The sequence below is a fragment of the Neopsephotus bourkii genome, unplaced genomic scaffold, assembly GCF_033783945.1.
Source record: "Neopsephotus bourkii isolate Nb327-2 ecotype Australia unplaced genomic scaffold, CSIRO-AGI_Nbou_v1 NB_1637, whole genome shotgun sequence".
Classification (NCBI taxonomy): Eukaryota; Metazoa; Chordata; class Aves; order Psittaciformes; family Psittacidae; genus Neopsephotus; species Neopsephotus bourkii.
This window is the reverse complement of record NW_026902112.1, coordinates 11,263,845-11,280,543: the sequence shown is the minus strand read 5'-3', so window position 1 is coordinate 11,280,543 and position 16,699 is coordinate 11,263,845. Positions and strand designations below refer to the sequence as shown.

At 45.2% G+C, this 16,699-nt stretch overlaps 1 protein-coding gene across 10 annotated transcripts in view; it reads right to left on the bottom strand.

Annotated features, from left to right (window-relative positions):
- The window catches only part of ADGRB1 (adhesion G protein-coupled receptor B1), a 282,952-nt gene that overhangs the window by 125,820 nt on the left and 140,433 nt on the right, over positions 1-16,699 (bottom strand). For 8 of the 10 annotated variants that reach the window (XM_061374166.1, XM_061374170.1, XM_061374172.1 and 5 more), the window contains 8 exons: positions 15,996-16,170; positions 13,601-13,765; positions 10,472-10,573; positions 8,894-9,000; positions 7,898-8,092; positions 6,865-6,933; positions 2,985-3,093; positions 1,977-2,120 (listed from right to left, as the gene is read on the bottom strand). In XM_061374166.1, coding sequence (XP_061230150.1) covers positions 1,977-2,120; positions 2,985-3,093; positions 6,865-6,933; positions 7,898-8,092; positions 8,894-9,000; positions 10,472-10,573; positions 13,601-13,765; positions 15,996-16,170 — 1,066 coding nt within the window. The remainder of the gene's footprint in view (positions 1-1,976; positions 2,121-2,984; positions 3,094-6,864; positions 6,934-7,897; positions 8,093-8,893; positions 9,001-10,471; positions 10,574-13,600; positions 13,766-15,995; positions 16,171-16,699) is intronic. The other 2 variants (XM_061374169.1, XM_061374177.1) reach the window with 1 other exon arrangement.

Below are 16,699 nucleotides of genomic sequence, written 5' to 3'. Positions count from 1 at the left end.
TTTTGGCCTTCCCCACGAATCCCTATGCAAACAAGGATCCTGCTGCCTTCAAAGGGTTTTCCTTCTTTATGCTCAAAAGATGCAGTAGGGCATTCACAGAAACAATGTGTGTTCCCATGAGACTGTGAGCATGAAAACCCCTGGATTATCAAAGCACCCTCCCAGGAAGGCGAAGGATCCTGGTCGTAACAGAGGTGGATAACTGCCCCTATTCTCTTCAGCCAAAGAAAGGTGAGGATCACAACTAACAGAGATGCATCTCTACTGTTAAACGCTGAGTAAACCCTCAAAATGATATTACCAGTGTAGGATGCTGAACAAAGCAGAGACAACAGAGCCATATGGAAACCGTGGAGAAGTGAAGACCAATGGGAAGTTGGGTCTTCAAAGTAGATGTTACCTTTGGTTTCCACAGTGACTACTGCTGGTGGCCCCTGCAACAGCTCTGTGTGAGGATGCTTCTAAGAGAAATCTGGATAGCAGCACCATAGGGCACCAGATGAGGCCAGTCCTCAGCCCCTTAGGATCAGCCCTGCCTATATCTGGTGCCAGCACTTTTCCAACAAGTGATTACAGGTCTTCAAAGGTGAAGGGTCCACAACATCCTCAGACAAGCTGTAATAACCCTCCCAACATGCCCCAACTTATCCCAGGGAGTTAACACTGTCTTCAAGGCACAATCAAACACAAGGAGTGCTTGACTTAGTCCTTGCTCTGCCACCGTTTACCCTTGGGGTGTTATTTAGCTGTTCGTGGCCTCAGGTTCACCAAGTAGAAATGATGGCTGCGTTGTTTCCATCCCTAATAGGGAAGCCCATGACAAGAGCTGGTACAAGAAGAAAAGACCATGGGTCTTCTGACAGTAACAACTCAGTCTCTGGTGCAGCAGCCAGCACCTTGCTCTATCAAGCCACTAGGACCACACACAGCAAACACCAAGGCGTCTAGAAGGAGGACGAACCATTTCCCAGCAATAGGCCCAACTTAAGGGTCCTGCTTTTGAAAAGTCAGGGCTCAATCCTGTCTAACACTAAAGTTCTCTGCCACAGGATGAGCACCATAAGTGTGTTGGTTCCTGCGGTTCCCATCCAGGTAAAGGCTCCAGCAGAGCATCCCATAGCCCTTCAGGTCAGCTTGACTGGTGCACCCAGCACTTCCACTCCACACTCTGCCTCCTTCTCCTGTGGAGTCAGTGACCTCAGTGATAAATGCCCATGCATTTCATTTCTGAGGGCAGTAATCTGCCGTAAACCCACAATCTAGCAAAGCTTGTCCATGCAGAAGACCCATTGGTTGCTCATCCTGGAGCACTTACCCCCGACTGCTTGCCCTTAGATGGCCTTATCAGAGCTAGATCCAGTCTTGGAGTCCATCTACAGCATTGTTTGCCTATATGGCCATGGTGATAGGTGTCAGAACGATGACCCTATAGCACCTTCCTTTCTTGCAGTGGTTTATCACTCTTATATGGTACCCACTGAGGAAACCACTGTCCACTGCCACTAATTGTAACACAGAGTATTCAGGGAGGTATGAGAGACTCCATTCAGCACCCAACACGGTCCCCAGAGGATTACAGACTCATCTCAGCACCCACATGCATCAATGACAGAGTGATCCAGCAACACAGGGGTGTTTCCATTTCTTCCCAGGTTCAGAAGCCTTGGAAGAAGCAATCCTCAATGTGGCGTTGCCCTAACTTTTTGTGTCAGCACCTGCTCTTTCCTAGATATGCTGCTTATTTAGAAGATACACATCCACAACCAGGTCCTAAACCTGCTCCTGAACTTTTGCAAGGAGTTTAGGTTTGATTCTTCGTCAGGTCATACCTAAAAGCCTTATTTGTATTCAGCAATGCTTTTGGTGATCAAGCTTTTGTGGGCAAATCCAGGCCACAAAAAGGGACAATTTGAAGACCAACCAAATGGAAGGAAAAAAGACATTTTCTTTTGGAGTGCCCTGGTTGTGCTGCTTACCTGTCAGCCCTGAAGACAGGATGCTCTTGGACACAGTGACCTTGTCCTCCGAGTTCTTGGCCCAGTCCACCATGCCCCTCCAGCCCTTCATGGGGAAGGTGATGTCAGTTGCTGCATTAGCAGGCATTTTGTGAATGCCGAGGACTAGAGGGAAGCAAGGAACAAAAGCAGTAAGCATAACCAGCCTCAATACATTCCCATGTGCTGAAAAACCCATTGGAAGCAATAACAGGAAATCAGAGCAGAACAAGTGATCTTGATAGTTATAGCAGTGATGCTATTTCAGGTAACGTCTATGCATGAAAGAAGATGACACAAGCTATTAGGGCTCATGACTCTTCATTGAAAAGGACCTGCCTGCACTATACCTGGTCAGTCTACTCTAGCTCTTGTCTCCAGTAGTGGCCAGTAGCTGCTGTCAAGAAGGTGTGAGGAAGAACAGAGCAAGGCAACTCTCAGTTTGTCCTCCCAGCTTCCAATAATCAGCAGGACTTCCTCAGCTAGTGGCTGTATCCAGATCATCAAATTTAACAGCCACCAATGGACCTCTCCTTTGTGTGTTTTCCTAAGCCCATCATGAACCCATCTGTACTTCTTGGCTTCTTCAACATCCTCTGGCAACAAGTCCCATGCTGTGATTGTGCACAGAGCATAAATCAAATACTGCCTGCTGTTTGCTTGCTGCCTGATCAGCTCATTGGCTGCTCTGCAGTTGTGTTAAAGAAATAAGAGGAAGCCACTAATTCTGCTCAGTTAATCATCTGTTCTCCATTCATGCTTCTATAGATATCTCTCAGATCTATCTGGGGACATCTTGCAGAAGTCCTAACTTACTTGGAGAAAAGCCACCCCATCTTTATGAATATCCATGCATTTCCCAGACCTTTAAATGTTCCACTGCTTTCTGCTTTCCCTCCTTCCCTCCCCACAGGCCAGGTTATACATATTGCACTGTAATTACCTCTTCCTGGGGTCTCTGCCCAACATGGGGAGTGCAAATCCACTCACCGAGATTGTCCGTCACTTGGTAGGAATCCCGGAAATCCTTCATGCGAAAACCAATGACATCAATGAAATCCTCCATGAGCCTGAACAGCTCTTTGGCATTTGGTCCTATCTGCAGAGAGACAGAGGATACTCAGTAGCATAGATACTAATGAGCATAGCAGGAGTTTCTCTGAGGGCAGTGGTTTCTGTCCTCCCACATGTACTGGAAGTATACTCTGCCTATAATGAAGTATTATAGTGCTGTCGAGAATGAGGATTGAGAAATCCTAAATGGAAGGCTAGAAAAAATAGAACAGGGCAAGAAATGGTAATACCACTTTCAGATTGATAAAACTTAGGGTGGAGGGCAATATCTCAAAGCAAAGGGAAATATCTGAGACTTCCTGGAGCAGAAGATAACCCACTCATCTCTTTTTCTTCCTTAGGATTTCCTCTACTAGCAGAAACCCCGTCCAGAGCAGGTAAGATACTGTTCATCATAAGATAAATGTTCATTATGGTCCTGTTCCTGTTCAAGAAGAGAAACATGCTAGGGCAGACTCTTAGCAGCCATGTTTAATGCATGCTCCACTTGCTTTCCAAGTCCATTGATTGGAGTATTTGGCCCGACCTTGTTGTCAGCAAGTCAGAGGCATTTGCAATTGCACATCCAAACACATCATGCCAGAGAGTGAAGATTTGTCCATGTTGATATACTGAAGGTTTGCCCTTTGTCAAAAGCTTTTCCCAAGCCTTAGACTTCCCTGAAACTTAGGTGTTGTGGTACTTGGTTTGGGAAGCATATTTGGGCTACTTCTGATAGTTGGGTAGGATGTTACCTACTGAGAGGGAGCCCAAAAAACTTTACCTTCTACCAGGACAGCTAAAAAACAACCACACCAAAGGACCTCCACAGTCTAATGTTGAATCCTAAACACCAGATCACATAATCCTATCCACAAAAAAACATCTAGTTTTGAGCTTTCCTGTTTTGCTCTCAGAATCTCACTCTCCAAATAACCAAGTTGCTTCATCTTGGGCCCAGGCTATCTTGGAGCTTCTCTGTCTCTTTTGTCTTTCCTTATGTTTCCTCAGTGATGAAGATATTGGCAACACCTCTTCTTTGCCTGCATTTTGCCAGACTAACACAAAGCTGTTAAACAGTAACTAGTTTTGCAGTGACATGTTTAATAAATGATAAGCCACTTGAAACGAGCTGTGCTGACTGCTTATCTGTTCCTCAAAGCACATTTGCCTCCAGGGGCTTAGCAAATACCACGGGAGGCTGAAGAAAAGCAGTTCAGCTCCTTATACCTTTTCTTTTCCACCTCTTTCACAGTGCTTTCAGTTCCTCACCATAATCCAGACCTTCTGAGGTGTCAGAGCAGAGCCAAAGGGACAGCTGGGGACAGGCAGGACAGCAGGATGGGATGGAAGCAGAAGGAAGGCTGAGCCCTTGACTGTATAGGCAAGGAGCACAGGGGTAGCCATGCATGTCTCCCTCTCTGTCCATCTAAAGAAAGCTAGGTAGGGCTAAAACTGTATGAGGATCAGATCAGAAAGCCCTTCCAGTACCGCAGGTGTACACAGAAGGAGGAGGAGTGACTGAGGAAGCTATTTTTAACAGTAGACTTTCATATTCTATTACAGTTTGAAATCACAAGGTCAAACCAACTCCATGCTACACTGGCCATTGTCCTTGAGGATTTTATCATATAATGACCAACCAAATCTCCTCAAAACCCATGTTAGCCTTTCTCTGAATGCTTTTCTCTGGATTCTTTGGGGTTTATCTTCCCTGAACCACATCTCTGCCCAGGGGGACACAGGGTTTTGGGATGTGACTCTGCAACGAAGCTGGGTTTACCTTTAATGGACAAATTGTGAGCCAAAGACCTTGTTTTAAAAGAGCTGGTTAATCTTACAAAACATGGAGTGTTAGTTTGGTCCCACAGCTTCTAGGAAGGCCATAGACTGCCAAAACCTCTGTTGCCATCCAGTTCGTGAAGATTTCTGTGTCTTAAAGTCATGGTGTTGGGCTTTCATGTTGGTTCCCACTGAAATATATGCCAGGCAAACATTGTCCCCATGATGGTTCCACTCCTTGTGCAGGTGATGCTGGCAGCAGGCTGGGCTGTATCTGTCTATAGGTGCAAAGAGGAGGTTGTACAGGGAAAGCTGGTGGGAATGAATTATAACTGAGAGTAAGCAGCGGTTGTTTTTAAGGGGATCAACAGGGTTTCCCTGTTGTCATGACAACTTGACAGTCTCTTCTGCACTGTGCTGAAATATGTACACCCACCTTTAGGCTTGAAACTGAGGATTTGGTCACAGACTCATAGGGCAACAGGCTGATTCATTTTGGTCATCTGGTCCAACCTGCCTGCTCAAGCAGAACCACCTCCAGCAACTTGCCAAGGACCATGTCCGTACGGTCCTCTGTCTCGCTTGGAGACAGGCCATGTCATCCTCTTCCAAATGCAGTGGGAAAACAACAGGTCTCAAGGAGAAAAGAGGAGAAGGACATTCAAAAGGCTCAGCTCCTGGTGGAGTTTGTGTTGCATGAAGGAAATGTATTCAAGTCTTTGTCTCATGTGCTGGACTGCCAATGATTGCGCCAAAACCTGGTGTTTAGAGTTTTTCCCAGAGGCTTTCCTGGTTGGTGTGGATATAACTGGATTCTGGGGTTTGCTTTTTGTGCTGGGTGCTTTTATCTTCATTGTTTGGTATTTCCAGACCTCTCTGACGAATTCTGCAGCAACAAGAAGTGGTTGAAAAGGAGCTTTCCATGTTCTGACCCATACCTCTGTGTACCTTCCACAGTACTGTGATCTCTCGCAAAGGCTGAATTATATTCCTTGTCCAGGTTATTTTGTACTTTGAGCTGGTGTTTGTGTCCAAGGTGCAATACTGAGGAATGGATGTGAAGGAATGAGCTTAATCATGGGCCCATTCACCTGACCTCAGGGTCTATGTCAGAACTATTTCACTCTGATGCAATGCCCAAAAACTATAGTGAGATGACAACATCGAGTAGCACAAGAGGTCACCAAGAGAATGGAAAAGGGATAAGGAAAGGTCTGTCACAAGCCCAAGCAGAGAGTTCAGCTCTGTGGTTGAAGAGATAAGGGCCAAATACAACACAGAAAATCAAAGAATACCTTCCTCAATACATGAGAGTTTAGCTACAGAATTATTCAACAGGATCCCAAACATAGAGAAAATCATAGAACCATAGAATAGTTAGAGTTGGAAAAGACCTTAAGATCATCTAGTTCCAAACTAAAATATAATATAATACAACCCTTGCTTTGCTCATGCTGAACAGAACCAGAATCTCAGCTGAGCAAAGCGCAGTTCCAAACTATGAAAATCCTTCCTATCCTGCACCTCTTTAGCCAGGAACTCAAATCCACGTAATACCATATCTTCATCTTGGCAAGAGGAAAGAGTGGAACTACAGCGAGCCAGAGAGGTTATCAATCCCAAATCAATCCTGACCTCTGCAAGCTACCCAGAATGTGGTATTTACCACCAGTTTTACACTGTTCTTCATGCAGAAGCTCTGGCTTAGTTCTGAGATCCTGTTGATCACTTAGTAACTCCATAAGTATGACTCAGCCTGGCACTAAGCTCACCCGCATGATCAGCTGCATGAATCAGCTGATTGGCAGTCAACTCTGAAGCTGGCTACAGCTGACTGCCTGAGTTGTCTCTTTCATCACAAAGATTTATCCAAGAACATCTATTGGTGCATGGAGAAGGTATTTTGTGGTTGAAACAGATGTTGCACACAAGAAGAGCTAGAAGGTCATGTAGACACTTGGAAGCTCCCCTTGTCATGGCTTAAGCCTATGCTGAAAGCTTGTTTTGTTACAGGGAAAGCACTGAAAATCCATACCAGCTGAGCTTCCTCCCATTTTTCCCGGTTTTCCTCCATTAAAAGATTGCTGATGATCTGGACAAAGTTCTGGAGAAAGGAGATAAAAGAGGTAAAAAAAAGGTGGTTAGGCAAATGGAGCCCAGGCTGGAGTCCTGGAGCCCAGGACACAGGGACTCATGAGGAACATGTGAGAATCATCTGTTCCCATGTTCCCATTCCCAAAGGGTCCCACAACATTTCACAAGCCTCTGACCTTGAGGATGTTAAAGGCATAACAGGTTGTAATAAGGCCTTTTTCACTATGACTACTATATCTGCTAAGGCATCGGACTGGGAATATGTCTTGTATCCACATTACTGATGGGTTTTAGAACAGATTAGGGAGATGTGTGACAGAAACTTATTAAAAACAGATTATCTTGCCCTGGATAAATCCCTTCCTATATTATTTTTTACTATTTCTGTTATTTCCAGCATAAGGAAACTTTATGATGCTCTTGATCAAGAGGGTAGTATCTTTACAGCACACTATGAGAAGCAAAGAGGTAAGATATTTTAAGATCATTGATTTTCTTCTTCTGTTTTTACCACCCTTTGCAGATCCTGTAGGATCAGTTTAATGTTTCAAGCCATTGGGTGATGACCTGTCCCAAGAGTATATCTTGTAGTCACTCTGCATGGAACTGCTGGAAGTAAAAACCTGGGATGAGAAACCATCAAGGCATTTTCCTATATCAGCATTCAGGCACCAAATACTATAGGATCATCTTACCTCTAGTCATTAGACTGAAATCCCTTCCAAATAATGTTCTCATATTAATTAGACCCTACATTAAAGGGCTATCAGGTTACAGTAGTTCAGAGTGACTTTGGTTTTCAAGTTCTCAACTTATAAGCAAGGGAGAGCCACCTCAAAAAGAGAGTTTGTTAATGCACAAAGACACTTGGGCAGCAAATACTCTGGCTTTTCATCAGCACTGTAATCAAACTCTGAGCACACACACACATCTGCAGTCTGGCCTTGGTCTCCAGCATATGCATCTCAGCTCACCTGCACATCCCCAGAAGTTGGGCTATAATAAGCTCTACGGAAGATCTCTGTCACGTTCCTGAGTACGTCAATGGTGGACAGTAGGTCCCCGCTGTAGCTGGTCCCATCCTGGGAGATTTCCACAAGGTTTTGGAGCACGTCTGACAGCCCATCTCCCATAAACCCACGCTGAGCCTTGGAAAGATGCTCCCTGGTCTGAGAAAGAGAATGAAAGATGACAAACTTGAAGGACCAAGCCAAGTTAATGAGCTCAGTGAAGGAATTGCTTGGGGAAGGGTCTTGACCTTCCCTGTATTCAGTGTGCAGATTAGATGAATCTGACAATCTTGGCTGGCCTGAAAGTCTGTGGTATTTTCAAACGTAAAAGAGCAGAAGTGAAATTTGCTGCATGCCTGTTAAGGAAAGGTTGTGCATAGGACCAGAAAAGATTATTCTACTACACAGACGCTATTCTGTTCATATCCTAAAGCCAGCTAAGAGAATCTTGTTTTCTTATAACCAATTTGGTACTATTTGTAGCTTGTCCTGAATAGGAGAGAGTGGTTCTCATAAAGGCAGTGCTGTTTAAAAGCAAGCTACAAGAGACCAGCAGGAATTCATCACAAAATGGAATTTAAGACTAACAAAAAATAAGTGGCTCATTTAAAGGTGATACAGTTACAGCAATTCGTACTGATAATGTGATATGAAAGGCCTGGTAGAAATTGTATTCTGCCAAGCTAGATAATCAAGTACACAGTGAGGAACCATTCTTTGTCCATACTGTGCCCATGTTTCATAAGTTAATCAGACAAAAACAGTAAGAGAAAAGAGATGACATCTCCCGTTCACATGGAAATCAATCATAGAATCATGGAATACCAGGTTGGAAGGGACCTCCAGGATAATCTGGTCCAACCTTATGCTGCTTTCCTTCCTTTTTTATAAGTGTAATAATGTAACAAGCATTTGGGGGGATCCCAGACCTGCTGAGCTGAGGAAGCTGGTCTGCCTTACCATCATCTGTATATTCCTGTAATCAATAGAAACACACTTGATGTATGTTGGAGGGTCCCAATAAGCTATCCCTTCTTCATCTAAAATGCATCTTCGAAGGATCAGCCCTGGAAGTGGAAAGAAACAGGGTGAGAAGCAGGATGAGAAGCCAAGCACCTTCATGGAGTTCATCCAGAACTGGTCAGTGCATCCATGTAGGGATACCTATAAGCACAAAGCGCCTCTGAAGGTGCCTGAACAACACGTGCAAGCATATAGGGGAGTATTTTTATTTCCTTCTGCATTTTCTTATTGAGGGGCAGGAGAGCAAACGGAGAAGGGAACAAACCTCAAACCTAACAAACTGGACATCGGTGGGTGAAGGTGAAAGGTTTCTTCTGCCCTAGAGGGCAGCTTTGGTCCTGGTTAAGGAAGTCCCACGAGCCTCCCCAGGTGGCATTCTCTGGTACTTGCAACTAAACCAGTCACAGTGGCTTGTGCTGCCTACACAGTCTTGGGGAAAACAAACACCTAACAGCAGCATCTTTGCATCAGCTGAAGAGCTCTACAAGCTGCTTGCAGTCCTCCCCCAGGTCTTTCCATGGCTTCAGACTACAGTGGGTTTTGCAGTGGTAATCACATGCCTTTGCGATGCAGAGGAACAGATTTAGCAGCAAAGAGGAAGGGAAGAGTGATCACCTTCCCCAAGCAATCATGCTGCCATTCAGAGAGTCTCCGAGGGGCAACTTTGCTGGGTCCACAATCCCATGACTACCACTAAATGATTCGGTGACCTTTCTATGGCTGCAGCCCTTCTTCTAGGCTAGCATTTGGGATGACTGACTGTCCCAAGCTATGTGATTTAGACCTGCACGGTTTTTGTCTCTGACAACCTCACTCAAACAAGGTAAAAACTTTATGTTCATTATTGACCCTGCTGTCCCATTTCTGTTCCTTCATGGAAGTTAGAAACATCCAACTGAGGACAAGCTCCATCAGCATGTCTCCTGGAGCTTTCTTTGCACTGTTCTTCACTCGTTATGGGAACCCATAGCTATAGTCAGAACAGATAACAGATAAAGTCATAATGTATCAGGATGCCCAGTTCCTGCCGCTTCACACCACCATGATCAGACTGTCAACTTGAGCACCTGAAGAAGTGTTTAGAGAGTTGCTATGGTTCCTAAGGAGAGGAAAACACCTAAGTGTGAATAAAGAGTGGAATTCAGATTTCCTACTTTCAGATATTAATTTCTTTTAAGGGCAGTGGAGAGAAATATAACACTCAATTGTAGGGGACTTCAATAAAGCTCTACCTGCTTTTGCAGAGCTATTTGTGGATAACGGGGAGAACATACTGCAGTAACCCTTAATTGCAAAGTTGTCCCAGGGTTAGGCAGTAGGTTTATGGAGCACCACATCACATTCTCTAGTGTGAACCAAGAAGGACCACAGAAACCCAGCTCTGTGTGAAGGGAGGGAAGTCCATCTGCTTGTCCTGTCCTCCCACAACCAGGCTCTCCTCATCCAGGAGGCAAAGGATCAAAGACACCCCAAGGATGGTCCAGCTCCACAGCCAAGGCATGCAGTCATCCTTACCGGTGGCATTGCGAGGACACCGGACAGCAGCAGCATCCCCAGCGGGCGTCTCCTTCCAAACCACAGGGCCAAGGCTTTCCTCGTCACAGATTTCATGGGGCTCTGCAAAGAAGGAAAGATTCCATTGGTGAAACCTCCTCATAAGGGATGTGGAAAAAGGAATTGGAAGAGGAAACAAAGGAGTGCATTCTGGAGGGAACAGCACTGAGGTGAACTCCCAGCTAGAAGCTCCTTTGTGCATGGCCTCTAACAAAGCCATCTGATCTCACTGAATTTGCTCTGCCTGTCTGTAAACTCGGAATCCATCCATCCTGAAGGTAACAACGAGAAAGTCCACTAGCACGTTTGTGGCAGCTCTTTGCAAGAAAGCTGTTGTTGCTACAGCCCACTAAAGAGCTGGGTGTTTCTTTTCATAAGCACCCTTTCTGTGTGAACTCCATGGGTCCAGACTCCCTCCATCCTTCATGATCACCACCTTCAGCGTTGGATGTGTCTAAAATGAGGCTTGGCATAGATAAATTTGAGTAATAATGAGGGAGCCCTTGAGTTTTCATGTTGCTCCCAAGAGAGCTGCTGGGCAGCAATGACCTTGTAAAAGTGACTGTGCAATGGATGTGCTTACATAAGTCATCTCAGGACCTTCACAGTGTAAATACCTTGGATGGAGCATTCACTACTTTGGGAAACCTGTGCCAGTGCCTCACCACCCCCACAGTAAAGAACTTGTTGCTGATATCCAGCCTGAACTTCTCCTGTTTCAGTCTGAACCCATCACCCCTTGTCCTATCACTGCAATCCCTGATGAAGAATCCTGCTTCTTTGAAGGATTCATTCAAGACCCAAAAGCTGCCTAAATGTCACTGCTCCTGAAGTCAAGCTCCAAGCCTGTCTGGCTCCATCCTCAGCTGCAGATTCCTCCCCAGAAGAAACAGTAATGAACAAGTTATCATCTCTTCTTGGAGACAGATGCTCCTTCCCCTGTTTTTAAATTCCCTCTTGAGTGATCACTACTGTAATGAAATCCTGAAGGAGAAGCAGAGCCCCTGCTGCTCTCTGCACATTTTCAGAACTATTTCCTATGCCAGCAGCTTCAGTGGATAAGGCAGAACATGAGTGAAAAAGAAGCAGCTTCATTTCCAACCTGTTGACATGAAGCTGTAGGAGAGAGACATTAAGTCATTCAATTGTGACTGGCACATGGTCACCCAGAGAGCCTGTGGCAGAGGGGAAGATCAATGCAAAACTGCCTCCTGGACCAGTGATCACAGATTCTCCACATCAAACTGCGGTTCAAATGAGGGTTTGGGGCATGGGAAGCTTCTACTACCCTCAGCAACAAGACAAAAAGCACATCAAAAAGCGGAGAGGGGCTGTGTTCACATCTGTCCTCCCCTTTCTCCATCTCTGACCTGTCAAACCTTTCTGGTCTCCTCATCCCTGAAGTCTCCCTGGGGACCACTGTGGGATGCTGTGGATCAGAGATGCTCTTTAGAGATACACAGATTGGCGTTGTCTTGCCAGCAAGCGCAGAAGCAATTCCCAGGCCAGAAGAAAATCACTTCATCCTCTTTCTCTTATTTCTGTTTTTTCTTTCTGATGTTGCTTCATAACAAACCCCTTTTACCAGAGTAACAGGGAGATGTTAATAACTAACCCAATTAAGCTCAATTCTTCCGTTCAAATCAAATCGTGTCGGCATTTGATACTTTCTCGAGAGCAAATTGAGTGGGAATCTGATGATTCCCCACACTTCCCTTCCGCTGAAAGCTAATGACTGCAGTGAGACCCTTCTGGTGTTGAACCCTAGCAGGGCTCAGTCCCTGAGACATGCCTTTTCCTTTTGAGCGCTGTGTAGGCATCAGCCCCTGCAGAAAGAGAAGAAAAGATTGGACTTGTTCTGCCAGGGCCCCAGCTGGCACACACTGAAGCTGAACTAAATCCGCGTCACTCCATAGACACCACTAGACAGCCCCGTGCTAAGCTTTTCTATGATGAGGAAGAGCTTTGTGGCTGAGTTAGAAGAGATTCTCACACGCCGCTGCTAATTGAAAGGCACAGCTTGTAAGGAGAGGTGATGCCTTTTATTGGAGTTTGGCTGGGAAGAGTGAATATGCTGTCACACAGGCTCTTTTCCTGTTATCTTCGAGTTAAATGTGCTGAAACTTCCACGTTGAAGTGCTTTGGCTTTCATCTCTGGCTTCAGCAGTTTGCAAGGGAGTCTGGGGGTCAGCTGCCTTCATCATCCAGATCCACCCTCAGCACCAGACTGCTCCTTCTGTATCGAGATCCAGCCTGTCTTTTAGGGGGATGCTCCTTCTCACCAGGATACCGCTGTGAGAATCCCTCCTGTCTCTCACTGAGCTGCTCTGACAATTAATTACCCTTCTGGTCAAACATCAGGGCCTGTTATGATCAATGCAATATGACTGCCAGCATCACACAGGCCATTGATTCCCCACCAGCAATTCCAACTCAGACTGAGAAGGAAAACAGAAATGGTGCACAGACCTTTTTCCTGGCCTCCGAATACTGTGTGAGAGGAAGACAGAAACATTCTCGTTTCCAAGTATTTGTTCCTGCTTATTTTTCATATTAAATCCCACATTTTCCCTTGTTCTACAGCTCACTTGCCCTTTGTTAAGGCTTTTTTACCCTTTTTCTCAAATGGATGCTACAGCTGGAGGAGGGTAAGGTTGGGTAAGCCTCTGACAGATGTGGACATATCTGTCTGTTCTTTAAATTGCCATTGGTGTATAGATCTTCCAGAGGCTAAGGAAAGGGCTAGAAACCACTATTAGCATCCTCAGTACTCAACTGCTTCATGGACTTTAGACTCTCGTACCAGTTTTTGCTATCAAACAGTGTCTTTTCTCTTATGACTCTGCAGGAATGTAAAGAAGAAAAATATCAATGCTAGACTGGTGGGACTTACCGAACATTCACTGAAATCAGCATGGTTACACTGGCTTCTCTAATGATTAAAGGAAGCCCTTAGCATGTGCCTGGGTTTCAGGTAGAGTCTGACCTGATCACAGCTTGTTGCATTCAGCTCTCTGACACAGGACATGGAATCTCTTTCCAAAGTCCCCTTCATGCAAAGGAAAGAATGAGAGGTCTGAGGTTACATACCAGGACACCTTCTGTCATTGCACTGCTTATACTCCTCCTTGGGGCCCTGGCAGGTCTGTCCACCGAAGAAAGGTCCATAGCACACACGGTCACGTCTCTGAGTCCCACCTCCACACGTTGCAGTGCAGCTGCCCCACACTCCCCAAGCCTGCCACTTCCCGTCCACTGGAGACAAAAGAGAGGAGAGAAACAGCCTGTCATGTCCCAGACATAATCTACAACAGAAGGAGGCAAGGTCACAAGTTGAGCAGTGAAACATAGGGTGAGTAGAACTAGACTTGGTGTGAAGGGGGGTTTCCTACTTGTATCCTCAGCAGACACGAAATCAGTGTGTGCTCTTTGCCACTGCAGCAGCCCTGTAATAGTTGTGGGTGTTCTTGTGTTTCCCCTCAGTATACTCACTCCCTGCAAAACCAACCCAATCTTTTTCCTTGGGCTCAGATTTGGGGCTATGCTCATGAACACTTTCCAGGTAGGCAGAGATTCAACCAGCCTGGCAACCAAAGTCCATAGCTTGAGATGTGTTGGGATGTACAATGTACGGGTGAATACACACCTTCCCAGAAAAGGTCTGGCTCAGAGATTTAGACCAGCAGAGCCCTTGGGTGAGGAAACCATGAAAACATCAAATAAATCTCCCTGCATCCGTTTGCATTTCACTGTTGTTTCATGTGCCTTGGAAAGAGGTTTGGGATGTTGCCTCATTCCACTGTATCTTCTCCCAACATCTTTACACGTTCAGTGGAAATGTTACCTCTTTTGCATTCACAATGGCATTTATCAAAATGCTGTTCCTTTTACATTAACAATGGCATTTATCAAAGCACTATAAAGTGTTAATTAGCCTTCATAATAAGCCTGCAAGGTAGGGAAACAACAACCCAGTGACAGAAATAGAGCAAGGACCTAGGTTTGCTGATTCCTCTTTGGGTTTTAATTAGGAGTTAACGCGTTATTATGGGTCAAATAAATCCTTCTGGGAGGGTGGGAGATCCCTCTTTTCTCCAGAAAGAGGGACAGCTCCAACCTCTGATGTTTTCTTTAATGACACCATATGCAGTTCAGTACGTGACCAACATTGCTTTGATAGATAACTCATATATCAGTGTCTAAAAACAAGTGAGGCCCTTTGTCTCTGAAGATGTCCATAAGTTACAATGAAGGACTGAGATGCTTAAACATCAAAACCTACTAGAGACAATGTAGGAAAGTCCAATACCTGTCTTAAATACTGCTTATGCTCTGCTGCAGATGGTGATGCTACCACAGAAGATAGGGATTCCCTGAGGAAACAGGTATATCAGGCTGAAGATCTACTGGCTTGTGAAAGAGAGATCAATACTTGCTTACCTGAGCAAGGTATAAGAAGTGCCTCAAAGATGTGAACTATTTCTGGCTGTCCTTATTCTCTGGGAAAGGGGAGAAAGACCTTTTCCATCTCAGGTGTCCTCTCCTTCTCAGTCCCCTGATCTAAAAGGGATCTCTAACCCAAGGAGAGGCAGGGAATCAGCCAGGAAAAGCATGGCAAGACAAATAAGTTGCTGATCAGTCTTGAAGGCTTCTTGTTGGCCAAGCCTTCTCTCCAGGTTGGAATATTTCTCACACCAGCTGACCCAATCTGCCCCTTTGCAATGACCTTCCCCAAGTGTAAAACAAGCATCAAACTGCAACTCTATAATGATGGTGTCGGTGTAAGAAATGCAGATTTATGTGCTAGGTGTGCTCTAGTATCTGCTTCAGTTTTCATTGCTTCTCCTGCATGAAATGACTCTTTTTTGGTCCAAGTTATGAAGACGAGGTGATTATTCTGAATGTAAGGTGCTGGCTACAACAGCTGGGACAGCAAGAATGATTATTATTAATATTATTATTGCTACTATTTTAAGACACAGCCAGATGACTAAAGTAAGTGATAAGTCTTAGATATATAGGTATGAATCAATGCTTCATTGTGCCAGACCTTGTCATATATAGGGTTTAAAGCTGTGATACAATGGAGGTTGCTTCCCTGTTTGCTTCAACTATAACTAGGAGTGGTAAATTGGTAGGAGAAGAGGAACAATAAGGAAAAAAAGGAGGAAAGTTGAAGCATTGTGGAGTGAAGGAAGGAGATTAATCGATATTTTGTTGGGGGGTTTTAAGCACATGCTGAAAACTGGTATCTAAGTTTAGAAAGACACATCCCCTGTGGGCAATCACTCACCTCCCTGGGGTCCCCTGGAGCATTTGCCAGCTATGGATTCTGACTGGCATGGTCCGTTGGTGTGATCCACAACCTCCTTTTTACTTCATTACTGGTGAAAACTGCAGTTCTTCACCAAAGAAAGATTCTACAAAGCCTGCCTGGGACTACAGAGAAAGGTGAGCCAAGAGAAAGAAGTCATTGGTCACTGACCTGGGCATTGGCGTAGGAAGCAGTCCCTGGTTTCCACCCAGTGTCCCTGGCATTCAGCTCCCCCATAGGAAGGTCCATTGCACTCCCTCGTCCGCTGCTGGGTACCGTTGGAGCAGGAGGCCGAGCAGGAGCTCCAGCTCGACCATTCATTCCAGTTGCCGTCCACTGAGTGGCCCAAAGAGAGAAAACAGAGCGGAATGTGAAAATAGCTCCCTCTGGAAAGAGGAATGTGCAAGAAAGAGTCTCCTGCCTTTGCCTACAAGGGACCAAGGCAGGGGAGGACAAATCAGAGTCACAGAGAAAAGGCAAAGATCACTAAGAAAACATTCAGACAACTGTGCCAATGGCCATTTGTTAGGACATTCTGCAACCTCTGATGGGTTTGTTATGGCCCATCAGGATGCAAGTGCCATAACACTTCAGTTTTTATGTCCACACTCTACATAAGCACGTGAAAGTTGAAATTATTGATACTATACATTCCATCCTTAAAGTCAGAACTAATAATATTGCCAGTCACAACACAACATCAAAATAGAGAGCATGGATCATGCTTGTACTGAAAATTGTGAAGGAACCAATACATTACCATGACATTTCCTATTTCAGGCAATCAGCACTTTTTAAGGGAACCCATTTTTCACCAAAGCAGTGCTTGAGACTGCAGGAAGGGAACTTTCACAAGCACTCAGATGCTCTGTTTT